At 33.4% G+C, this 27,176-nt stretch overlaps 1 protein-coding gene across 1 annotated transcript; it reads left to right on the top strand.

Annotated features, from left to right (window-relative positions):
• The first annotated feature begins 24,997 nt into the window (after positions 1-24,997).
• On the top strand, positions 24,998-25,765 carry LOC126366970 (uncharacterized). The gene has a single exon (XM_050010314.1). The coding sequence runs from the start codon at positions 24,998-25,000 to the stop codon at positions 25,763-25,765; it is 768 nt and encodes a 255-aa protein (XP_049866271.1).
• Positions 25,766-27,176: the final 1,411 nt, after the last annotated feature.

The raw sequence follows: 27,176 nt of genomic DNA on the forward strand, positions 1-27,176 counted from the left end.
TTGTAGGTGTCAATTTGCTTTCTAACCTTACAACTTTTTTGCGAGATTTATTTGCCATTGGTGCAGATCGACTACATGACTTATTGTACTTTTCGTATATCTTGTACATATATTCACCTTCTATTGGTTGTCTTTTCATAGGAATACACTTTCTTTTCTTACTACCGTCGTTATTATTTCCTGTAGCTAAAACATACTTATCGACAGATTTTGTTGTGTAAGTACATTTCGATTTTCGTTTTACATTTGCAGGTTTTTTAGTATTAAAAGCAAAACAGCTTAGATTTGTATTTTTTCTTTCATAATTTTGACATTTTTTTGGTTTTATATTACTTTCTGTGCTTACTGTTTTGAGGGTATGATGAATATTACAGAGCTCTGTTTGATTTCTAGGCGTACACCTCGAATGAGGCATTTGCGTGCATTGGACTTTAGTTAATAAGCATTTACATGGTTTCATCGCCATCGCATTACCGCTGTAGAAATAATGACGATTTTCGTTGTCATAATTGCATTTTACATTGTTACGTAAATTATCATATACGTAATCTTGGATCGTCTTATGACCTTTATAGTAATAACAAAATACATCATTACGTTTTGTAACACCATCTGTAAATATGTCGTTATTCCATAAGCCCTTGTGAGATGGATACATGTTTCTTAAATGTTTTCTTGTTTCATCATTCTCAAACGCATGTTTTATTTTTTTATGATTTGTGCTCTTGTATGATACTTTTCTTTTAGGTTCTTTTTTATGGAGTACTTCAAATCTACTTTCAATCGTTGGGCATGTCTTTTTATTATATTTTTTACTAATCTTTTGCTCTGAAGAGCTGGAAATTTTTCGATGAAATGGATATAGCTTTTTGAGAGAACTATATAGATCTTTAGTACTTTTAGAACTTAAAGTAATTGGTAAATCTTCACTTTTGAAACTTTGATTACTTCTTGGTTTGTTATTAATATCAAAATTACAACAATTATTCATAACATTTTTGAAACTCTCATTGCTTACTGAAAAATTACCATGGTCGCTACCGAATTCTCTAAGTTTATTCTTATCTTTTGAAAATAATATTGTTACTGACGATTGGTCTTTCTGGAATTTTAATGGTTTTGTTTTTGTATTGATGTGGTAATTGGATAAATTATCACAATTTCTTCCTGGTTTCTTTTTCTTCAAATATGCTGTTTTAGTATGATTAGAGTATTTATTTTGGATCGCTACATTCTTATTTCTGAAAGATTTCTTTTTATGATCTTTCTTATCGATTTCATTTAATTTCTCGTATTTATTTCCAACATTTTTATGATTCTTGTTACCTGTTTTGATGACAGTTTTTGATTCCTTTTCATGTTTTAACCCTTTATATATATTTTTCAATGTATTTGTACAGATTTTTATTCTTGAACGCAATCCTGAATCAACTTTATCAGTATTAAGAGGTTTTAAAATTTCTTGCTTTATTGTTTCTTCAGCTTTATATTGTCGTATTGTTTTACATTTGTTTCTGGTTTCAGCACACTTAGAGACGCAATAAATATCTTTAAATTTATTACCCGAGCAATGAGAAACTGTTTGCTCAGCGTCTATTTTTGGAAAAAAATGGATATTGTGAGTTTTGTTATTTTTGTCCAAGGAATGTAAACCACTGATATTTTGTTTTTCTTCTTCTGCGATAGCAGCTGTTAAATTATTTTTAATATTCTTTAAAATATGTCTGCTGTTAAAAGAAGTGTTCCTTTTCAAATGTATTTCTGAATACTCATTAGAAATAATATTCTGATTGATTATTCTGACAGGAATTGTATTAATATTTTGTGCTGAATTTAAAACACGTAAGCTAGTGCTTTTACTATTGTCTTCGTTACTTTCTTTTGTGTCAAAGGAATACCTTTTAAAATTAATATTGTAATTATTGCAATTTAAATCTTTCGGCACTTTGTGATATTTTTGTCTATTAACACAGCATTTATATTTAATTCCTAGGTCATCTCCTGAGCTTGATATACGAGATTTAATTGCTTCTTGGCAATTTTTCTGTTTGAATAATGACGCTTCAGAAAATGTAATTTTGCTACGGGCATTCCTTACATTTTTAACGTAATTAGAAATTTTGTATACAAAATTTGAAGGTGTTGTTTCAAGTATTAAACATTCATTTACGCCAGAATGTTTTTTAACTTTTTGATTTGGGGTGTTGCCGGTTTTTTCGATCGTATTAGCGGTAATCACATTTTCTTGCATCGCTCGCGATCGTGTGTTTTTGGAATCTTTAAAAAGATCTCGTTTCACTTTTACATACTTTTGTGCCTGTTCACATGGAATATTATTTGCAATTTCTGATGAGAATCTTACTCTAAGTTTAGGTTTTGTTGCAGCAATTTGTTGTCTTTGATTCTTACTTAAATTAAAAGTACAGTTTATTTTTTTTGTAAGACTACTCAGTTTCTTTATATCTCGCCGTCGTAAACTTGCTGAGTTCGAACTCTGAGTTCTCTTCAAATGAGAATTACTTGACGTATTTCCTTTAACCTCATTATTTGGTACTAGTTGTTTAATTTTTCTCGAAGACTGAATTATGGGATGGTGGTTACTGTCGTTTCCCATTATATTGCTCGCTTTTTTATTTTAAATTCAATGTTTCAAATAATCGTTACCACCAATTTAAGGCCATAAAAATATTTGCTTCTGTGCTGTCTGTTATTACATTCATCTAACTTCGAACTTGTCTCTTTCTCTTTCTAGACAAGGATGTGTTTGGGTAAACTTTGTTTTTTTCAGGCAATGGCTTATGTCCACATGTCATAGGAAGTTTCTAATGGAAAATACACCCATTGATATTTCTAAAGACATAACCATTGCAGCTAGTCAGCATTTCTCCTACTCGATGATTTGTACAGCGCAAGCGTACTAATTTTATAATCGTTTCATTAATTTTCTTTTCTACCCTCAAAACTTGTAAAACCTGTGAACATAAATTTACAGTTAAAAAATATATTCATTTTCTTGCTATTATCTATTGGAATAAGCAGATACAAAAATCGGCGGAATACACCTCCCCATATTTTGTTATTATTCTGTGTTGTAGTTTTATTAGAATCATTACTTATTATATTTGAGGTAACTAAAATAATACAATACTTATATTCTTTGTTCACAGCTGAACTCCAAACGAATGCAACATTCACGTAAGTACTTATTGTATATTTACGTCATACACATAAGACTCATGATGAAAGCACGTTTACCTTGTTAAAATAGGCTCGGGGGCTAAATTCGTCTGTATACCATCAACTATCTTTACCCCTTTTCTCTTTTTGGAATAATCTTCGACATCCAATTTAGGGTTGATTAAAGTACAATCTAATACTATTCCTACAACTAAGATATCGTTTTTAAAGTATATATCAAGTCATTACAATCGATGTATCAAATCTAGCGTAAGATAAAATAAAAATATACTCAAACTATTTATAGCACTGAGTAACAATAAAAATGACAAACAATGATAGATCAAGAATATTATGTGCCACAAAAAAAAACAAAATAAAAAAGAGATTGTATACCTATTAATATACAAACAGACACCACTCCACGTCTCTACTACACCGCCACGTCTACCGCTAACCTACCTCGTGAGTACCAGGTCTACGCGTCTCAATGAAGGACTTTCCAGGGTACGTTCCCCAAATCTAAATATATAAAAGGAGAAACTGACTGACTGACATATCAACGCACAGCCTAAACGGCTAAACGTAGGCACTTGAAATTTGGAAGGGACGTAGCTTAGCTACCGTAGAAGTGCACTAAGAAAGGAATTCCCAGAACTCCCACGGGAACGGGAATTAGCGGGAAAATCCTTTTGTATGAAAAATCTAAACCGCTTAAGTTAGACGCTTGAAATTTGGCATGCAGGTACCTTAGTTAACGTAAAGCTTAGATGCAACAGAATATTGCAAAATTCCCATGGAAACGGGAGTTAGCGGGAAGAAACATTTTTATGAAAAATCGAAACCGCGTAAGATAGATGTTTGCAATCTAGCATGCATGCATACCTTAGTAAATATAAAGTTTAGTTATGGCTTTATTATGAAAAATGTGAGTTAGCGGGAAAAAAAATTGTATGACAAATCTAAACTGCATAAGTTAGATGTTTGAAATTTGATATGCACTCCCACACACACACAAAGATCTCTCTTTTATAACACGCCACGCGGACGAAGTCGCGGGCAAAAGCTAGTAAAATATAGATGGTGCTGTACAGATTTAACGTAATAATTACCTATTTCCAGCTATACAGTGCACCCACAAAAAAATACACGTCGAAACCACTTTCTATGTGGCAAAGGCATTTAAAATGTTCTACTTCAAACCTGATATAAAATGACGAAACTAGTATTTACAGAAACAAAGCTTTATTCTTACATAATGAATAGAAAATACATATTTACTTAATAAATAGGCAAGTACGTCACATAATAATCATAGAAAAAGTACATGATAAGATAGACACGTTGAAATAAGAATTTAACATAAAATATACCTACACAATTCACAATTGCAGTATTTTTTTAACATGATACGAAATAAAGGCTACGGTAAGCGATAAAAAATCTATAAGTAAGTATATTTTTTTGTTTCAATAGCTTTGTTTCAATTTTACACATTAAAAGTTAGTTACAATTTACATTTTTAACATTTCACCATCGTAGTTCACCATACATGGACATTTTTCTCTTTTGTAGTTTCGTATATTATCTAAATTGCTAATATTTGTAGAAAATTTCACGTTCACAATTAACATTATTTTTTAGACTTAAAACTTATGAAATTGTACAGTCATGAGCAATATAATGTACCCACTTTAGGACTCTGTTGCTCTAACATATTTGACATTTAGTGAGACTTACAGTTCAATTTGTCAAAAAAGTTAATGTGACATGGTACCAAAGTGTATACATATTAATGCTCGTGACCGTACTCTACGCTTTTAATATTTTTCTGTTGATAAAGTGTTTAAGTACATATTATTGCTATAAGTACGTACATTATAACATTACATTCATTTACATTTCTATTTTTAGGTTATTTAAAGTTTATCTTAAAGTCAATTATTAAAGATCACAACATAATTATTATGGTTTAGTATCTATATTTTTTTTATGTTTATTTTTTTCACGTTGTTTTTTGCTGAGTTCGATACTAAAGCTAGTTCTATACCCTATGTGTGAGACTTGGCGCCGAGCATTTCTGTCAGTTATGAATTTTGATTCACAATTTAGTTTTATTGGTTTATTTGAAGTGTTTTCATCCGTGCACACGTTTTCATTGGGTTCTATAGCATTAGGACTATTTTCATCTAGTTCCGTATTAGAAACTAAGGTCTGAGTTATTGCCGGACACGGACAGTTAGTCAATGTTCCCTTTGTTTTGTCGTGCTTATGTTTTAAGACCCAGTTTTGATAGTCAGAAGGATTATAATCAAGGGCTAAGCATGTGCTAGGCTCGCATAGAATTTCATCACTGACTTCTTTATCTTTATTGAAATCCCTGTTATACCTCAGAGATTCTTTACTTGACATTGGTTGACTTGAGGAGTTCTCTGAATCTGAGCTCTTGAAAGATTTACATTTACAAATCGTCTTTAGCTGTTTATTGTTTTCGGTGCTAGATGAGGAGATTCTATCTGCATTTTTAGTATGTTTAAAATATTTGGAATCATTACCTGAAGAGGTAAGTTTGTTACCTTTAATTTTATTTAATAGCTTAGACGTACAGAAGCAGCGTCTAAATTTGTTAATTTTAGAGGAAGCCAGCTGTATTTTTTTATCTTTAGCTATTCGCAAGGAGCTCAATGTACAAAGACATCGTCTGACGAACGATGACGAGACATCTTTAAGATCGCTTTTCGACAACTTCATCTGCATTTCATCAAAGTTTCCTTTTCGATTAGGCCTACTTTTCTTTATTTTATTTTGTCTAGTTTTCATGTGTTGTTTATTTTCACTATGAGTTACTTGATTCGAAGGAAGCATAGTTTTGGAAAAATCTACTTTGAAATTAAAACTGGAACTTACTTCTGCGAATCTGCGCTTCCGTTTTTTATTTTTTATTTTATCTTTATTTCTCTGCATTGCTTTTGTGTTTTTATTCTTTTGTTTGATGATATTCATTGACGTTGAGCTTGAACGTAGTTGTTGTATCTGTGACTTATCAACTTCTTCTAGAGGTTTCCTTTTTCTTGTATTTGTTCGTTTATTCACTTTTTTATACGAACTAGATGAGGTTAAATCTGGTGGTAGTTGATATATCCGTTTTTTCTCAACACAAGTACCAGGGTCACATTCGTAGGGGTTACGATAAAAGATTTTATAATCGCCTTCTTGTAAGCGATGAAAATCATCTAGTCGCCGGGATTGGGGCTCGGCAATTGTATAGCGGTTTACTTTTCGGTGTTTAGGCCTATCTTCAACAACAGTTTTTTTGTTTGACTTTTTTAACGTACTTGTTGAAGTTGAACTTGATATTAATTGACGTTTCCGTACTTTTTCTAAACATTCATGAGGATCACAGTCATAAGGAATACGAATTTTGGATTCATAATCGCCTTCTTGATGGTTGTGGACAAATTTTCTATGGCCTCTATCAGTTTTGCCGGTATTGGTTTTAACGATTTTACATTTACAGTCAATCGGTTTCAACCGCCTAGGACTGTAAGTACCAGAGGAAACCTTGTTAGTTTTATGTTGCGTTTGTTTGATTCGACCAGGAGACTTCATGGTGTAGGTAGAATCTGTGTGATCCATATACTTTTTGTGTTTTTGAAGTTGAGGTTCAAAAAAGGCTGATTTGCTACTGTTATCACTACTTAATGACTTTAATTTACAAAGGCATCGTGTAACAAATGATGATAATTTATCTTCCGATTCTAATGTCTTCTTTTTTTGTTGTTTTTTTTGTTTTCTTGTCTGATTATCAATTTCTTTTGAAATAGATCTTGAGTATAATTTAGATTTTCGTAATCTACCGTTACAAGCTTCGGGATCACATTCATATGGTTGATAAACCCGAGTTTCGCTTTGTAAGTTAGTAAGTGCACGCGTATTGGGCTCCAAAACCATATCACGGCGTATTTTTCTATGCTTGGTTTTGATTGGCTTAGTTTTCTTATTCGCCCTTTTAAAAGAAGTAGTTGATGTTGAACTGGACTTTAATTGTCGCCGCTGGATTTTCTTGAAACATGCAGCAGGGTCACAGTATACACCAACACCAACATTAGTTTTATAATCACCTTCTTGCAGGCCATATGCAGCTCGTCTTTCATTTCTCACATTTTTAGCATTGATACGGAAAGGTCCATTAGAATCAGAATCGATATTTCTAACTTTGATTTTCTTATCACGTTTATATGTTTTGTTTAAATTTTGTTTATAAGTATTACTTTTGCTCAATGTACTCAATTTGCAAAGACATTTTGTCACAAAAGACGGTGGTTTTGTTGTTGTTCCTAACATTTTTGACTTCCTGGGGTATTTCTTTTCTTGAGATCTTCTGTCATGTGTTTTTTTGTGTAACCTTTTTAAAGAACTTGTTGAAGTTGAGGTCGAACGTAACTGACGCCGTTTTAGACGCTGCATACAAATAGGATGACATATTTTGTATGGCCTCCGAGTACCATATTCGTAACTAATCTCTTGCTGGCTTTGTAAATCAACTAGCTCTTGGTCTAAACCCACATTTCGATGTTTCTTTTTATTAGCATTAGTTTTTCTATGCTTTCTTTTGAAAGAACTGGTTGAAGTTGAGCTTGAAACTAATTGACGTCGCTTTGGACTCTGCATACAAATAGGATGGCATACTCTGTAGGGAATTCTAGTATAAATTTTATCTTGCGGGCTTTGTAAGTCATCTAGCGCTTGACGTTTATTCTTTATATTTCCGTCTTGAACTACATTTTTATATTTTCTTTGGACGACATACGTTTTTTCATGGGATTTTTTAAACGAACTCGTTGAAGTTGATCTTGAAATTAACTGACGTTTCCTTGCTTTCTCTAGACAAGCTATTGGATCACATTTGTAGGGGTTATGAATATCATAATCTTGTTCTTGTACAAGTTTAATGGGTCTGTAGGTATCCGATCTAACTTTTTCACATTTACAATCAATCTGTCCCAATCGTTTAACTGTGGAACGTCTAGGAGGTTTCTTTATTTTTTGCTTATACGGTTTCTTATATTTATATTGATTAGTTTCAGAAGCAATACTTCTAACGTTTACTTTCCTTTTGTATGTTTCATGTGTTTTGTTGTTCTGTTTATTGAAGTGACTTCCACTTAATGTGCTCAATTTGCAAAGACATTTCGTTACAAAAGATGGCGATTTTGATTTTTTGTAAGGGGTACGGTATTTTTTCCCTTGTAATCTTTTGTCGGGTATTTTTTTGTGTACATTTTTGAAAGAACTCATTGATGTCCAGCTTGAAACCAGTTTACGCCGCTGTGCACTCTTTAAGCAAGCGGCCGGGTCACACTCGTTAGGCAACCGACTAGAAAGTCTATAATCTGTGTCAACGTGGCTCTGCAAAATTGGATCTGGACCCACTCTTCTATTTTTCTTTTTGATAGTATTACTTTTTTTATGCTCTTTTTTGTACGATCTCGTTGAAGTTGAGCTTGAACGTAATTGACGTTTACGTACTTTTTCTAAACAAGCTATTGGATCACAGTCATATGACGCAACATTGGAAGCTTGATTATCTCGTTTTTGTAAATTTATTTTGGACGTGTCCGTATCCGATTTATAATATTTCTTTTTACATTTACAATCAGTCGGTGCAAATCGTTTCACACCGTAAGTTATTTGAGATGAACTTTTAACTTTTAGCTTGATGGGTTTCATATGGTAAGATTGACTTGTTTCAGAAGCAACAGTTTTAATATTTACCTTTGTTTTATGTTTGGGACCAGTTTTGTTAAAGTTTTGTTTATTAGAATGACTTCCATTCATTGTGCTTAATTTACAAAAACATCTAGTTACAAAAGATTTTTTAACAGGATCGGTTTTTTTATTTTTTGTTTTCGTAGCACTTGTTTTTTTGTGTACCTTTTTGAAAGAAATCGTTGATGTTGAGCTTGAAACCGGCATATGCCGCCGTGCACTCACCAAACAAGCAGCTGGATCACACTCGTTAGGCAACCGACTAGAAAGTATATAATCTGTGTCAAGGTGGCCCTGCAAAATAGGGTCTGGACCCACTTTTCTATTCTTCTTTTTGACAGCACTTGTTTTTTTGTGCTCCATCTTGTACGAACTTGTTAAAGTTGAGCTTGAACATAATTGATATTTTCGTACTTTCTCTAGACAAACTATTGGATCACAGTCATACGGTGTAAGATTATGATCACCTTCTGCCAGACCATGTGCTGCTTGTGTAGGAAGTTTAGACTTATTAATGTCAGATCTAACATTACTACATTTACATTCAATCGGTGAAAATCGTTTAATACTGTCAGTTTGAGTTTGTCTAATAATAGGTGGAGAACTCGTACTCGTCGGTTTAATCTTACGCATTTTTATTACTTTTCCTGAATCTAAGTGTTTGGGAGATTTAATGGTATTACGACTACTTCGTGAGCTTAATTTACAGAGACAGCGAGTCACAAATGACTTCTTGGATTTTCGTTTATTCTCCTGAGAGCGTTGCTTCAGCATTTTACTTTTTCTAAAGGATTTCGTTGAAGTTGAGCTTGTACGTAAATGAGGGTGACGTGACGATTCTAAGCAAACAGCAGGATCACATTCATAAAATTGATTGAAGCTTGTTTTATAATTTCTTTTTTGCAAGCTGTTGACACCTGCGTAGGCTTTAGGTCTGTTAGCATACTTTTTACATTGACAATGAGTCGTTTCTAATCGTTTAACACTGTAAGAATCTGATGTAGAATGTTTGATTTTACGTTTCGATTGCTTTGAACTAATTGGTGAATTAAGACAAGAGGTCGTTACTTTGATATTTTTACCACAGCTTTGCGTCATAAATTTGGCTACACAAGTGCACCGTTTAGTTTTGCCGAACTGCTGTTCAGTTGCATTATTACCACGTGAAAAGGTATTATATTGACTCTGTGTCACAAATGACTTTTTGCCTGTGCCTGACCTATTATTATTATCAGAAAGTTTTGTTACTTTTGGTACATTTTTGGATATGGCATCTGAACTTTGTGTTAAGTTTGTGCTGTGTTTTTTATTTTGAGGTTGATTTTGTTTCGTTTTGGATTTTTTTGTTTTATTACCACTTATTGACTTCAGTTTACAAAGGCAGCGTGTAACATATGATGATTTTACTTTCGTGACTCCTACGTCTATTTTATTACTTTGATTTGATGGTTCTAATTGAGTTGATTTTAAAGTTTGTAGTGATCTAAGGTGCTGTTTTCCATTAGGAATTGTGATGTTCGTTTTATCCCTATTCTTTCCATAGTTACGAAAATCAACATATGCCTCCGACATAGAATGTATTTGGTGCTGTCGTGAAATATTTAAACAAGTCACAGGATCACATTCATATGGAAAGTAGTCGCCTCCTTGAACGCTGTGCTTGACATGTATATTACTTTTAGGTAAGTGTGTATCATATCTGATATTTTCACATTTACAGACAGTGGGTTTAAATCGTTTAGCACCAACGGTACTTGATGAATAAACTTTAATATTACGCTGATTTTGATTGAAACTAATTGGCGGTTCAGTACTAGTATTACGTTTTCTTTTGTATTGTTTGTCTAACTTAGAGTTAGTGGGATTACCTGTACTTAGTGAGTTTAATTTACAAAGGCAACGTATCAAGAAATTTGATTGTTTTTCTTTCGTCTCTTCAAAATTTTGTAAAGGGGAATGTTTTCTGTCACTTGTGTCGTGGTTTGTTTTATAATATTTGTCATCTGAAGGACTTGTTGATTTAAAAGTTGATGGTAATTGACTTCGACGCATTTTTTCCAGACAAATACCGGTGTCGCATTCGTAGTGCTTACGAATGATGTCTCTATGATTGCCCTTTTGTAAACTGTCATTTTGCGCTACATGTGTTCGTCCTCTAGGTCTGCTAATGTAGTTTATGCCATTTTTACATTTACAATCAATTGATTTAAATCGTCTTACATTATTAGTACTGGAGTTTATTTTATGAGTACCTTGTTTAAAAGTAATTGGTGAATCGGAACCTGAAGCAGCAGCTTTAACTTTAATATTGTTTCTTTTCTGCACTTGCTTAGATATGCTAGAGTCAGTTCTGACTTTTTTACATTTACATTCAATGGCTCCAAACCGTTTAATACCGTAAGTACCAGAGGAAGATTTTTTTATGTTATGATTAGTTAGCTTATTTTTAATTCGCAAATCAGGACCAGATGCAATGGCAAGTCTTGATCTACAAATGCAAGGTTTCAGTGTATTAAAATTAATAAGCCTAGTTTTTGAGTCAGAACTTAATACACAAAGGCACATTAATTCAGGCGCTGATGACTTGATTTCGCTCTGTGATGGCTTGTACCGAATATCTGCGTTACGAGGTTTCTTTTGTAACGTTTCTAAATTTTGTATTGGTCTAGGGCTGGTTTTCTTTTCTACGAACTCTTTATTGGGTTTAGATTTTCTCTTGCAAAGGCATCGATCCACAATTGGGGATGATTTTAAATTTTGTTTTTTAACTTTTGATCCTTTTTGTTTGTGTAAATCAACATGTTTATTATAAATACTAGATGAGATTGGTTTATAACTGCCTTTTTTATTTGCGTTAACTTTTAAGAAACAAAAACATCGTTTATATGCCTTTCTAGTTCTAGTAGATATTGATCTACTTCTAGTTAATACAGATCTTTTGTCCTGGATTTCATCCTTATACTTTAATTTACAAAGACAACGTGTTATTAATGATTTTTTAGATGTATTCCTTGCTTTATCTTTAATAGTTTTTGTTCTAGGCTGTGAATGAATCTTAAATTTAGTTTCTTTGTAATATTTCTTTGGTTCATTTTCAAACACAAAGTGGTTTCTAACATCAGGTTTGTTTTCACTTTGTACTGGTAAACATTCGCATATACTTTTTGGATTATTGCGTGAATGATAGTAACCTATTTTCGATGGAGCACTTTCAACCAAGTTATAGCACGTCGATAGACATGAAGTTGTTTGTGTTCGTATTTTATCAGACTGCGTTTTACGGGATTGTAAATTATCTGCTATCGAAATGGATTTATTAACTGATTTTCTGTTATGGTGACCGGTTGTTAATTTAGAACGAGACCTATGTCTTTTTTTACGTAAACCCTTGCGGCAATAGCATGGATCATTCTTGTATGTCTTACGATGACCTGATTCATTCACAAAGGGCCTCTTTTGTTGTATTCGTTTAGGTGTTACATAATCATTACACTCACAGTAATCATTCAAACACGTAGGATTGGAGATGGTTATGACAGAATTTTGATGTCTAGCGTCGTAGTTAATACAATTACAATTAATACGATTACAATGTAAACAAATACGTGCAATTTTAGAATATTGATAGGATTTTTTATAATGCTTAGGGTATCGATACTTGTAAGCTTCTTTACAGTCGCAATTACAAGTAGGTGTTTTATGCCGTCTTATATTATAAATATCTGATGTGGTAGTACGGATACTACTACTTTTAACAAGTGTTCCTCCAGTACATCTCGACACACACAAGTTACGTAGATGGTCACTAGTACCAACTAATGCAGATTTTGTATCATGAAGTTCGTTTTTATTGAGTAACTTGCACAGACATCGAGTTATAAACGACTTTTGCTTTATTTTATCTTTATGATTGTCACGCGTTTTTTTAGTCTCTGATATATTTTTAGTTGTTTTAGCTGGAATTATTTCGAATTTAGCTAAATGGCGAGTAGGTTTACCTTGACGTAATTCTGTATCTCCTATGTTGTGTTTAGTTTGAATTGGAATATTATTTTGTACAATTTGGTGGGTTTGTTGTTTTCTCGAATACTGATCAGTGGCCTTGTATTGCAGCTTGCGTTCTCTAGTTTGGCGTAACCTTATTACTGTGGGAACGCTTTCTATGGAGCGATTAGCTTCTTGTGGGATATTATATTTTTTTCTCTTATTTATGTCGTCCGATTGAGTTTTTCTAGACATCGTTATACCAGATTTGTCTTTTGGTTTAATTTTACGTTGCTTAATTTTGGACCGATGTAATTTTCTTTCGTTAATTGATTTTTGACAATCATAAGGATTACATTCGTATGGAATACAAACTACAGTATCACCTTCAAATGGTGTTGATTTTTTATCAACCTCTTTACATTGGCAATTAACAGTATTGTGTATCTTTAAAGTTTTTTTATTTTGTTCGGATTTTGGATCTGGTTCGGGTACTAAAACAGTATAACGACTTACTTTTCGAAGCTCAACGTTGTGCGTTGTAGAAACTGTGTTTGTTTCCTTTGTTTTCAATTTAGGGCATGTTTGAATGGCTCTATTTAATACAATGCTAGAAGTTTCACTTAAACGTCGCTTTTTATTAACACATTTTTTATTATCACACTTGTAGGGATAACAGCTACACACTTCATTGAATTTTCTGCTGTACGATGTACAAAAACAACGTTTTATCTTATTATTTTCAAAATTTATAGAATTTGTCTCTTTATTGCCAAATTTATACGATGACCTACATTTGCAAATAATGTTTTGTATGTATGGTTCATGTTTACTGGTTTTCTTTCTCTCTTTTTGAGTTTGTACTTTGCTATTTTTTAATTTCCTTCCAGTTTCTGGTTTAAGATGTAGAGGTTCACTAGGCACATAACGTTTATTTTTTAGGGTGTTATGCTGGATGCCCTGACACGACGGATGACAAAAATGTAGTCCTATATTTGCCGGTGTACTTACTATTGATCGTCGGTGCATAGATGTTGATATGGTCGCGTGTGTTCTTAAGTCATCTGATTTAGTTTTACTATATTTAGTGTTTACTCCTTTATTAGAATGAGCTTTTACTTTTATTTTTATAGGTTCATGATAAGTGGCGGTCATTTTAGAACACAGCATGATGTTTTCATTGCCAGTCTCCGGTTCATCTGGTTTGATACTTTCTTCTTTACAACTTTTTCCTTGATAACACATGCACATACTTTGATTAATTTTTTTCGATGAACAAAAGAGATTGAATTTTTTATTCTTTTTCTCCAACAGTTTTAATGTGCAAAAACAACGTCCAGTGTTATTAACATCAAATGAAGCAGGCTTTATGTTTTTATTATTCTTGCCGAAAGAGTTTATTTTACAAATACATTGTTTTACAAAAGAAAATGATTTATGAATTTTCTCTTTGTGTGTTTTATTTTTATTAATAGTTTTTATCTTATTTTTGTTTTTGTGCTTATCTTTTAGTACATCTGGTTTTGGTTTTAAAACAGTGTGATGGCTAACTTTCCGAAGTTTAGCTTTGCCTTTATCAGAATCTGTTTGCAACGACTGGTCAAATAAAAATGTTCGTGTTGAATGTAAATATTTTGGGCATTGACAGCCAATATTTATAAAAATTTGTTTACTTTTTAATTTCAAATACTCTTTATCTTTAGTTTGCATCTTAGTTGAAGAATATTTTCTACTTTCGTTAATGTCTTTTTTTGTAGATCTGTGCTCTATATCTTTTCGCAATGTTTTTATCAGACATAAGCATTTATCCACAATAGATCTATCTTGATGGTTCATTGCATCAGTACTATGTTTTGATGTTGTTTGAACTGCAGAATTTATATTCCCTTTCTTGATTTTTAAACGTTTCTGTGTATGTAAGACTTCATCGGATGGCAAATTAATTTTTGAAAATTTTACTTTGAAACAGAAACTAGAATGTATTGTAACGGCATGTCTTAGCGGATAATTCTTCTTATATTCTTTCTTCTTACGTTTACGTTGTAGGTCGTCGTTTTTATCTTTTAAATTAATTCTTGATACACGGTCCTTTTTATTTTTTGTTTTTTTAACTTCTAGTTTAAATTGTTCTTTTGCCAAACATTTTTGCCCGTTTGTGCCTGTAGTCGATCTTCTATTTATTGCTTTTTTCTTTTCCGCACTCTCTAACAGCTTAAATGTACAGAAACATCTATTTGTTTTTGAATTCGCATATTTCTTCTGTGTGGTATTTTTCGATTCTTCTTTTGCTTTTCCATTTGGACATTGACAACACTCACATTTGTAGATTGCTGACTCTTTTGGATCAACAGGTAGTTTATTGTTGTGATATTTTCTTGTTTTAATGTTTCGTGTTCTAATCTGACTATTGCTGCAAGTAAGATCTTCTTGATTGATTTGGTTTCTTTTGTTTCTTAATTTAGTGTTAAATACTTTTGATTTATCGTCAACTGTGCTTTGTTTATTTCGTTTTGTTTTTATTTTATATCTATCCTTGATTCCCACATTTGGCATTTTACAAAATTCAATATCAAAACTAAAACTAGATTCACAACTTTTGGTTTGATCATGAGAAACCTTTATATCCTTACTCTTCTCTGTTAATTTTTGTTTTGATCTACTAATTGTTTCTTTTGATGAACTATTTGTACGTACACCGTTTACTGTATCTTTAGAACTATCACACAGCTTACGGCTTATCTCTCTATCCTCACATTCGACGTAATCACATTTATATGGATTGCACACACCTACCTCGCATTGTCCTGGCTGTTTTTTCCGTACAGGTAGGTCCTGCAAACATGCGTAATGACAAAAAGGTTCTACTTGTGTAAGGTTAGCATACTTGTAATTCTTTTCTCCTACTATTTTTGCTACATCGTTTCTTGCTTCTTTTACTTTTGCTAGACGTGTTTTGAAGCTTCTTCTTCTCCCGTCTCGATTTTGCAAAATACAGAAACATTTTTTGATGGCCGAAAAACGGACTCTCTGATATTTGCATGTAACATTTTTTGTTTTATTGAAGTTTGGGGTGAAGTATGCGCTGGTTTGCACACGTTTATTTTTAAAAGAACTAGTTCTATTTTTCAAGACTGATCTTGATTTCCTTCTGCTTTTAGATGTCGTATTAACATATTGGTTAAAATTGTATGATAATACCTGTTGATAGTACGGATTCTTTAGTTTTGAGGAACATTTTGATTCAGAATATGCATCCATGATATGTATTGGTTTATTGTATTCGATGCCACTGTATTTCAACTCGGCTGAATTTGGTTTATGAAGCCTTTTATCGTCTGACATTCGCAAATTAAACACTTGGAATATTTGTTCAAAAGGAGATTTATTTTTTCTCTTCACATCAACTGATTGGTTATATGTTGGAACTACATGTTTGGTTTGAGATTTCACAATTATTCTATTTCCACCACTGTATTTGTTTTTACATGTGTTACTTTTTTTGATATATTTATTATGAACACTAGAATCTGATTTAAAACTTAACGGATTTTGTGCTGGTTTATTATTAGTCATGTTAAATAATTGAGATACATAAGCATTTCGAGGTTGTATTTCATGGTAAGTAATTGGATCATTATTTTTTTTATTATCTACTTTATTTGGCTTGCTGGCTTGAAGAGTCCATAAATATTGTTTTAGTGCATTAACAGGATTTATGAATGGTCGACTTGGATTCTTAAAACTACAGCAACCGTTGACCGTTGATCTAACAGATCTACAAGAAAACCTACCATCATTACTAAAAACTTTACAATTATCTTTATTCATGTATCTGTTTTTCTCTTTACTTCTGAATCTTGTCTTTGCTGATGAGTTAAAAATAATATCGTTTAGATCTGTAGTTTTGTTTTGTATCTTATTTTTAGCGAAATACCAGTTGTAAAGTGTACGTTGATCTACATATGATTTACATTCTAAAAGCGCTTTATTGTTCTGTTTAGGACATTTAATCTTCTGATTTTTATATTTGGACGTATTTACTATTCCTTTTTCTGTTTCACTTAAATTCCTAATTATCACATTATTATTTTTTGAATAGCATCTTTGAATTTCGTTAGCCTTTTTAACTTTGTTCATATGTTCTGTTTTACTATTTTCTTTTTCATAACAAAAATAACGTTGTGATTTAGCTTTGTTAGATTTTATGTATTCAGGTGTAGCGTATTTTATAGATGATGATTTAAGTTTAGTTTTGTCAAGTAATGAAGTTTTTGCTAAAATTTTTGCTAAAACTAAACAATATCTCATAGATAATGATAACGATAATTTCACAGGTTTCACATTCATTTTTTTACCAGAAATTTTAGCGATATTATGTACATTTTGCGTCTTATGACCAACACTTATAACTTTTTTAGTAGTTTTTTGGTTGTTTACGTGGTCCAAAGTGTTAAGCGGTAATGTATCTCTACTTAACAACGATTTACTATAATAACGATTCTGTATTTTACCTGAGCTATCCTTACTAAAGTTTACTGATTGAAATAAATCATCAGCAAAAGAAACGCTTTTTACATTCCTTCTAATATTACTCTTATGTTCGTTGTCATCAGCACTTTCACTTAAATTGTGACTCCAACTAGTAAATGTAGAATTATATGACAATATTCCTTTGGATCTTTTAAGGTTATCACCTCTATTATGATTAAATTCATGACTAGAAATGTTATTTTTGACACCAAAACTCGACAACATTTCAATATTACTATTTCTGTTAGACTTGTTTGTAACATAATCTGATCTTATTTGTTTTATTTTATGGGCAGTTTGGATCCCAAATCTTCGTCTACGCAAATATGGAAGTTTTAAAGCGCTCCAGGTACCAATACGGCGGAGATTACTTATTGTTTCTGGAGGTCGTGCCCTATTGTTATTTTTAAATTTCGAGGAATTCTTTAGTTTATTTTCTCGGCTAACATAATGTTGTCCATAAGCCAATTCTCTTTCCTTTATTTGAAAATTATTGTCAATATATTTATTTTGACGTTTAGCTTTATGGTTGATCTTTAACAATTGACTTTTCTTCAGATCTCCTGTACGTTTAGAGATCCCTTGCTTAAAAAGAGCCCTATGTCGTTTATTACATATATTTATCATATTTTCGTATTCGTTTCTACCAAAATGTTTATTTTTCTGTATATTGTTTTTTCTTCCTTTAAAACCTCGCTGGATAAGTTGTTGTACATCATATTTATTTTTAAATAAATTGTCAATATATGACCAACTTCCGAAATTTATGCTTTTTGGCTTCATCTTGTTAATTTATAGAAGTCTCGTATAAATACTATACAAAAAAATTGTATCGATTGATAGTAAACAATCAATTTAGTAAGCTTACAAAGAAAATGTTATAAACTCTAAAAAAATAACAAATGACATCAATCGAAAAATTTTACAAATTTCTTTACAGCACATGAACTGTATTATAAAAATATAAAAAAGGCAAAAATACGATACCACTTCAACACGTTTCCAATTTAGCAATAACACACCAAAACAATTTCGTATATACCTACCAAATAAACTTCACTTCATTTACCTGGAAAGAAAAACGTTCAGTTATTTTTTGATTAGAAAGTAATCATATACTTACTTACCTTCCTACTTATTGTTACTTTCATTTATATATTATTTTTATTAAGTAAGTATGTATTAAATGACATAAAACTCAGTTTAGAGGCCATACGTATCCTGTTTAAAATTATGGAATTCTTGCAGCGGCAAATAACAACACGTACATATGGTTGCAAATGGCCTGTCTTTTTTATAACACTTATGAGCCTTCTTCTTTTCGAGTCGGTTGTGAGGTGGATGACCAAGCTCATCAACCCTAGTGTCAGGGTAATTATTGAGCCACAAAGGCCCCTGACATGACTCATGTATGGGTTATACTGAGCGTACTGCGTAGTTAAACGGTGTGTATAAAGAGTAGGTATGTTGTGTTTATTTTATTTTTTAAAAGATTTGTTGCTGTTGCAGTTTCTTGTCATTTCTTCTCCTCAGCCGTAACACCTTGCTTAATAACGTAAATTCAAAAATGTTACATAGACCTTCAACAAGTTTATCCGTGATAATTACGTTGAATAAATGATTCTTATTCTTTTGGATAAAGGATGTCTCATTATAATCTTCTGCGTCGCACATTTAGCTTCGCTGTGAACTTACGGCTAATTCTTCACAGCATATGTCTAACCATATTTCTATGCCTTCGCCTTCAGTTATTTTAAATTATTAATGACATACTAACTTTGATAATATTTCATCTGCTCCCAAACATCACAGAACATGGGTAGCAGACTCAAATCACTGACAAATTTAATACATATTTATGGATAATTTCACTTGAAATCGAAAATTTTAAACACAGCACCAAAACTTTGGTAAGTACAGAAAACTTTCAAATACGATTCCAATTATCACGTCTCAAATTTAGCAAAAGCACACCAAAACAATTTCAAAGATACCAAATAAACTTCAATTCATTTACCTGTAATGAAAAAAGTTGAGTTACTCGTAATTATCGATTAGAAATAACTAATAAGTACATAGCAGCAATAATTAACTATACCAACTTTAATGATACTTCATCCGCTACTTAGTCGTCACAGAATGAAGGTAGCTGTGTCGAATCACCCACAAAAATACATATTAAGTATTTAAATTTCAGATAATTTCACAAATGACATAAATCGAAAAATATCACAAATTTCTCGCACAGAGCACCAAAACTTTGTTATAAAGAACTTTAAAAGACGATTTCAATTAAACACGTTTCAAATTTAGCAAATATACACCAAAACAATTTCAAAGATAACAACTTAAACTTCACTCATTTACCTGTAATGAAAAAACTTCAGTTAAGTACCTATTTGTTTTGTTGATTACAAATATCTACTTATGCCCTTTTGAGACTTCGTGACTCATTCATAAACTACAGTTACGGTACAGCTGATAATTATAACAAAGTGTAAGTGTAGCCACCTCGACAGAAATTACGGGGTGGGCTTATATACAACGTATAATTTTAACTATTGTCATTAACTACACTAACTTTGATGATACTTCGTCTGCCCCCAAGCCGTCACAAAACTCGGCCAGCAGCCTCAATCCTTTACAAATTCAATACATATTTATTACATTCGCCTCACAACAGGCGATAAAACGAAAATTTTGAATCAATTACACTCCAAACAGGGAATTTTAATAAAATCGAGATTTAACAATTTGTCGTTTCATCCTGAAATTTTGATAATGTCACTTCACCTTGTCATTTCTACATCATAGTTTCATCAAAACCTTCTGTCTAATATTTAAGTCCAGTTGACATAGGTAAGGAGGTTTCATAGGTAGGACCGAACAGAGCACGTAGCAGCAACGTCCTCCGACGGCGGAAGTCCTCTGACTAGAGCAACACGGGCCTCCGGCCGGTATCGACTATGTTTTGAATGTAAAGAGCAACACTGGCTCCGTATTCTTCTTCTTCTATCGTGTGGGTTGTGAGGTAGAGTACCAACCTCAGAGTACATTCAGGGTCACTATTGAGCCGTCAAAGGCTCCTGACATGACTCATGTAACGACTACTTACTTACACCAGTAAGTAATAACCGGGACCAACGGCTTAACGTGCCTTCCTAAGCACGGATCATCTTAGTTTCGGACAATCATGTGATCAGCCTGTAAAGTCCGAACCAAACTAGGGATCACAAAGTGATTTTTGTGTGATATGTCCCCGTCAGGAATTGAACCCACCACGGACCACGGAGGTCGTTATTGACTGTGATATAATATCTCTTTAACAGTAAGTATTCAAGTCTCTTATTTCAGTGTTCAAATATTTTGATCTAAAAGATGTTGCAACGTACTCGCCTTCTTCTTCCTGTTCCACACCCATCAGTGGTGGGACAACGTTATGGCTACTCTTATTTTAAATATCGAACCTCTGAAAAGCATGGTATTGTTGCTGACGAACCAATCACGTAATGAATATCCTAATTAATGAGAGCGTTCTGTTAGGCAAACGTGATAGGTACGGAAAAAAACTACCCTAGTAAATATACATTTTAATTTACACAATTTTACACTTTTTTTACATAAGTGGTGAACGGAATAAGTACCTAACAATTCTCATCTTGCACTGTTGGTCTCTTCATATTGAATGAACGATGGTATTACAGAGTCAGAGGAGGAATTATAATTTGTCTTCTTTCTATCATTTTCATTTTCAATGTAGCTGAAATTTAAATCTGTTCGATGAGTCTTGCTATCAATCTTAATTACTGGTTCCCCTAAACCAGTTATTGAATTTAGTATCTCGTGCAGACGTAATTTTTCTAAGATTTTTATCAGAGCATTATCGATTCCGTCCGACTCAATTGTAACAGTTATATTTTTATCTCTATCAAACGTAACATTGTACTTAAGGCCATTCGTCTTATTATATTTCTTGTGTAATTTAACATTTAGCGCGTTAAGTCCGGATTCAGTTTTAGATTTATATTCACTTTTATTGTTCATGAAATTATATTCAATAGTTGCGCCAGAGTCATCATGTTCGGTAACTGCTGAACGTTTTACAGGTTCTTTTTTATCACCATTTTTTTTAATATCGAAGAATTTTATGATGTTATTGAGTTTAGCAAAGTTATTAGTAGTTTTATTCAATCTTTGCTCCTTGTTGAAAATATCTATAGGAACTTTAATGCCTAATTGAGCGAGGAGATCTTCAATCCAGTAAGTGCAGTATAGTATAATCACAATCACAATTAAGAATAAGATAATCAAATCGTAGCAGAAAGTTGAAGGATTTTCGCAGTAGTAGCATTCACCGTAAGATGAACAGCAATTCCTTATGTAGTTACAACTGCAGAATTTTGCACAGTATATAGGGCATAGATGGAAACATTGAAATAAGATCAAAGCGTAACTATGAATTGCTTGAATAATAATTCGAAATAGATCTCCTAAACCAACCAGGAGGTGGGATACCATGCGTGACACCGTTATAAGTGTACCGCTTATGATTGCAAAAACCGATAAACACATTATTATGTCGCGTATCTCTTACAAATTCAATCTTTTTCTCGAGGAAAGTTATTTGTTTTTGATCATTATCAACTACAAACTTGAGTTCATAACTTGGCGATGTGTTGTCACGTCAAGGGTTCAATTCAACCACTTAAGATTTTATAGATAAGTAGGTAATTCTACTTAAATTATATGCAAGCAATCCAAGCAATATACATATTTTTATGTATTTTACAATTTCGTATTCATTATATTTTTTATTTCATAATGACATTACAATGTGACATGAGCATGATCTCTATGTTTCCTCTTTTTTTCTTTTGCCCATTTGAGCTCTATGTTTCCTTATCAATAAAAAATAATAATAATAGGCGATTCTCACACGATGTGGATTTTGCAACGTGCGGCCAGGCGGTGTTCTTATGTTGTGCCTACAAAGGTCCGTGTTGCTCTATGGTTAGGCATCATTTTTGTTAGTGCTAGATTGGACTGCTGGTCTCTCCAAGCTCTTGCTTCTGTACCATCAACAACCATCAACCTTCTGGATCCAACGAATATTTAATTGGCTTCAAAATTGCATGTCTCGTCATTCTTTAACTAAATACCAACTCGAAGCAACCAAAGGATTTCTTAACACTTATTACTTTGAATATATAATTCTTAAGTACTTATGTGGTCGGTTTCTGATTTTAGCTCGCGTATCTTTTCATAAAAAAAAAAATTGCAATGCATGTCATATTCAAATACAAATAAAAGGCAAATCGACTGAAGTAACGACTTTTATTTCATAAAATGTGCTATTACATTAGGTAATAAAGTATTGTCGTCCATACGTTTGGCGTTTCTTCCGTTACCTGTCAAAATGTTTAAAGGATTAGGTGCAATTAGGCAAGAACGACTTAAGTATATTATGTTCTCATTTTGTTTACTATTAATACACTTACCTTCTTATCCTCCCACCATCCAGGAATATCACTACTGTCATGAGATTCCACTTCAAAATCTGCTCGGAACCTTCCAGTATCTCTACCTATTACCGTATAATATGTATACATGCTTTCTGTGTGTGTAGCTGTCAAGCGAACCACAAGATCAGGTTCCTTAATTGTAGTTTGCATTTCTGTTTCCACAGGTGCATAATCACTCGTTGAAGATCCTTCTTCGTCATAGTATTCCTCAGTGGTAGTCTCGACAGGATAGAATATGTATTCCGTATCTGTATCGTTCCTGGAACATTCTGTTATCTCGCCAGGAGTTGGTACAAATCGAGCAATATGGGAAGTAGCTTTTGCATATCCGATGGTGTAGAATATTTTATCAAGCACGCCAGTAGCACGGAATATTAGAAATAGGATTATGATGGCGAATACAGACATGAGACAGTCGCACGCGCCGCCTCTGTTGACGGGACAGGGCCCGCCGCCGCCGCACATGAAGCATTTCATTCTTGCCGTCAGCAGGAACACCACACAGATGGGTAAAAGTGAGACCATTTGTAGCAAAAATGATATGAAGTTATAAAGTGTCTGCAGTACCATGCGGATTATGTTTTCCAGCATAAGTATCGTGGTCATAAAGACCCTCACCAGCATTTGAGTACCGCATATTACTGTGGAAATGACGGCGTGTATTGTGCGACACATTTTGACTGATGTTTCTGAAACAAATTAATAATTTTAATCCATGTATCTATGAGGAGTCTGCATGTTTTGCCTTTTGAATAAAAAAGAGTATGGCAGGTAAATTCAGTTGTCTACCAACTCGTTGCGTTGTTCAACAGGTAATTTAAACTATTTAATCTGGTTCACCACCGAAAAGTAAGCTTACAAGAGTACTCTAAATCGGCAACAATTCATGATGATTTTGATGAGAACGGAAGACGCGAAAGCGGTGTTGAAGTACCGTAGTCTCTGCCTGCCCCAATGGGAAATAGGCGTGATCCTATTGTATGTGTAGGTGTACTTTTGAGACGTGATTTAAAATTATATACCTGATCACGTGCCCTAAATAACTGCTAAACCTTTGAGTACTTATTGTGTTTCTTGTCCATACACTGCTACTTCAGTCCCGTAATTTACTGAAAATTAAAAATAACATTAACCTAAAATACCAATATTATATGAAACAAAGTTCATCTAAAATAAAATTTGATATAATATTGTATAATGCAACATATCTATTAGTCCAAAATATTCATATAAATATAATTAAGTAATCTAAAATAAACTAAAGTGACATAGCACTAAAAGTATGACACGACTATGACACCATTATGAAGAAAACAGTGTGTTTTTATATTCTCCTTGGAAGAAAAAACAAAGAAGTACTTAAGAAATGTTTTATGGTAAAAGCATGAGTAAAAGTAAAAAGACTTTGAATCTTTGTTTATAGTGTTAAATGACGTAATTATCAAATTGGTCTTAGACATTAGACATGTAACACACAATATTATCAATGTTTATTTTAGATATAATTTTAGATTAATGTTCTCGTTTAATTTTCAGTAAATGACATTGAAGTAGCAGCACATGGACAGCAAATACAATTTTCTACATTCGAATTATTATTCGGAATACATGACCAGGTAGATGTAACAATAATGAATGCCAAATAGTAGACCAGTGGATATCTGCGAGTTTTCGTAACCAAATAAGGCGAAATAACTGGAAAAGTCGCTTGTAAGCAGGCACTTAAACACAAGGTGTCTAGATTAATTATCACGGATACATTAGCCCTTATACAAAATAGCGTATAAATCCCACAGAGAGAAACATTTTGAAGGAATTTGGACAGGCATCTTCAAGCCCGTGGCACTATTTACAGTAGTTTATATAGATAAGTACAGACTTTACCATGCTGCTTATTTCAGATATGCTGCTTCATGATCACATCTTTTCTTACGCGCAAACCTGTGGTGCAAACAAACCGCGCTTATCTGCTGTCGAGTATAAGTCTCTTCTTTGTTTTAGGAATATCAGCCAAAATGTGTCGCACAGTACACGCTCTGCTCTCCACAGTAATATGTGGTACTCAAATGCTGGTGAGGGTCTTTATGACCACGATCCTTATGCTGGAGAACATAATCCGCATGATAATGCAAACACTTTATAACTTCATATCATTCATGCTTCAAATGGTCTCACTTATACCCATCTGTGTGGTGTTCCTGCTGACGGCAAGAATGAAATGCTTCATGTGCGGCGGCGGCGGACCCTGCCCCGTCAACAGAGGCGGCGCGTGCGACTGTCTCATGTCTGTATTCGCCATCATAATCCTATTTCTCATATTCCGTGCTACTGGCGTGCTTGATAAAATATTCTACACCATCGGATATGCAAAAGCTACTTCTCACATCGCTCGATTTGTACCAACCCCTGGCGAGATAACAGAATGTTCCAGAAATGATACAGATACTGAATACATATTCTACCCTGTCGAGACTACGACGGAAGAATACTACGACGAAGAAGAGAATAGTACGACGTTTGCAACTTTTGGTTCAGAGTCGGTATCAGATGCAGAGAATGCTGCTACTACAGAGGAAACAGCAGCCATTCTTCGTTTTACTCCTACACACACTTATATAGAATCCTACTCCACATACTACAATACTCCGTCAATATCTGGACCTGGAAAGTTCCGAGCTGATATAGAAGAAGTGGACTTAGGTGCAGGTGATAAGGCTAGATGGTGGGAAGAAAATAGGGTAAGTGTGTTTGTAATAACTAACATGACGAGAACACCGGTATAATTCAGCAACTCAGGTTAGTTTTCGACAGTCTCGACATCATTTTGTGGAGTGTGTACAGGATAACCAAAGTCCAAAACTCAGTTCTCTTGTTTGGATTGTGGGACAAAAGACCAATCATCCCTGGTCAGGGCTATTATTAAGTCGCCAAAGGCCCCTGACATGTCTCGTAACGACTACAGACTTGTAAATACTAACCAGAAACGACTGCTTACTTACCCACCGAAGCATGGAATCATCTTATTTTCGGACGGTCAGGTGATTACATGCCCATGCTCTTATAGGCTAATAAAAGGCTTTTAGTTAGACGTGTCCCCACCGGGAATCAAACCCAGAACCTCGGGATCGTGAGCCCAACGCTCAATAACTTGATCATGGAGGCCGAATCTCGCTTAAGACTAGTGTAGCCATGGTATCCCGATTCGATTCGTGTCTTTCGAGACACGTAATAAAATAAATTTATTAATAAATATACTCATTAGAGATAAGGTTACCTTTACCGTCTGTTTTCTTTGTATGTTCCTTTTATCTGTGCTATTGTGCAAAAATAATGAACCGATAATTAAAATAATCCTTCTAATAATTTCACGACAGGTACAAAAAGAAAAAGACGAAGTTGAAAAACCGAAAGAAAAGGAATGGACCACAATACTTTACTACTTACATAGTACCTTATCATACAATAAAGTTACTACTTCAGCCAATTTACTCTTTTATTTTTTTTAAACTCATAACACTGCCTTTGTCCAGCAGTGGGACAACCCAAGCTAACTAAAAACAAACACTGTTTCATTTGTGATAGCCTTGTTCGGCCCCGATTCCTGCAGACAACTCATTATATTTTAAGTTATACTTACCCGTCATTTTCTTATCCGCTGAAAAGGAAAGGGACGGATGATTGACAACTGTTAATTTTAAAATGAATGAGTGGTGAATGAATGATGAAATAGGCCCGGTCACTCGGTCACCCGGATAAAATTAGAATGTGTGTATTAGAATCAGCACCAATATCAGGCTCTAAACCACTAATTTCAACTTTGATTCATGTTTAAATTAGAGGTTACCAGGGTTTGTGCCCAGTTAATGGTAATGAGTATAGCCCTCTATGGATGTGAAACTTGGACACTGACACAGAAGGACAGAGAGAGACTCGAAGCCTTTGAAATGTGGTGTTGGAGGAGGATGGAAAGAATAAGTTGGACAGAAAGGGTTACAAATGAGGAACTGCTAGTAAGAGTAAGGGAAAAGAGACAAATACTGAGAATTATTGAGGACAGAAGAGGCAAGATGATTGGACACCTAATAAGACACGACGAATTTATTAAAAACATCATAGAAGGAAAGCTAGAAGGAAAGAGAGGAAGGGGAAGACCAAGAAGAGCTTACATGGAACAGATTAAAGAAAAGGTTAACG

Source organism: Pectinophora gossypiella, chromosome 5 (genome assembly GCF_024362695.1).
Source record: "Pectinophora gossypiella chromosome 5, ilPecGoss1.1, whole genome shotgun sequence".
NCBI classification, from domain to species: Eukaryota; Metazoa; Arthropoda; class Insecta; order Lepidoptera; family Gelechiidae; genus Pectinophora; species Pectinophora gossypiella.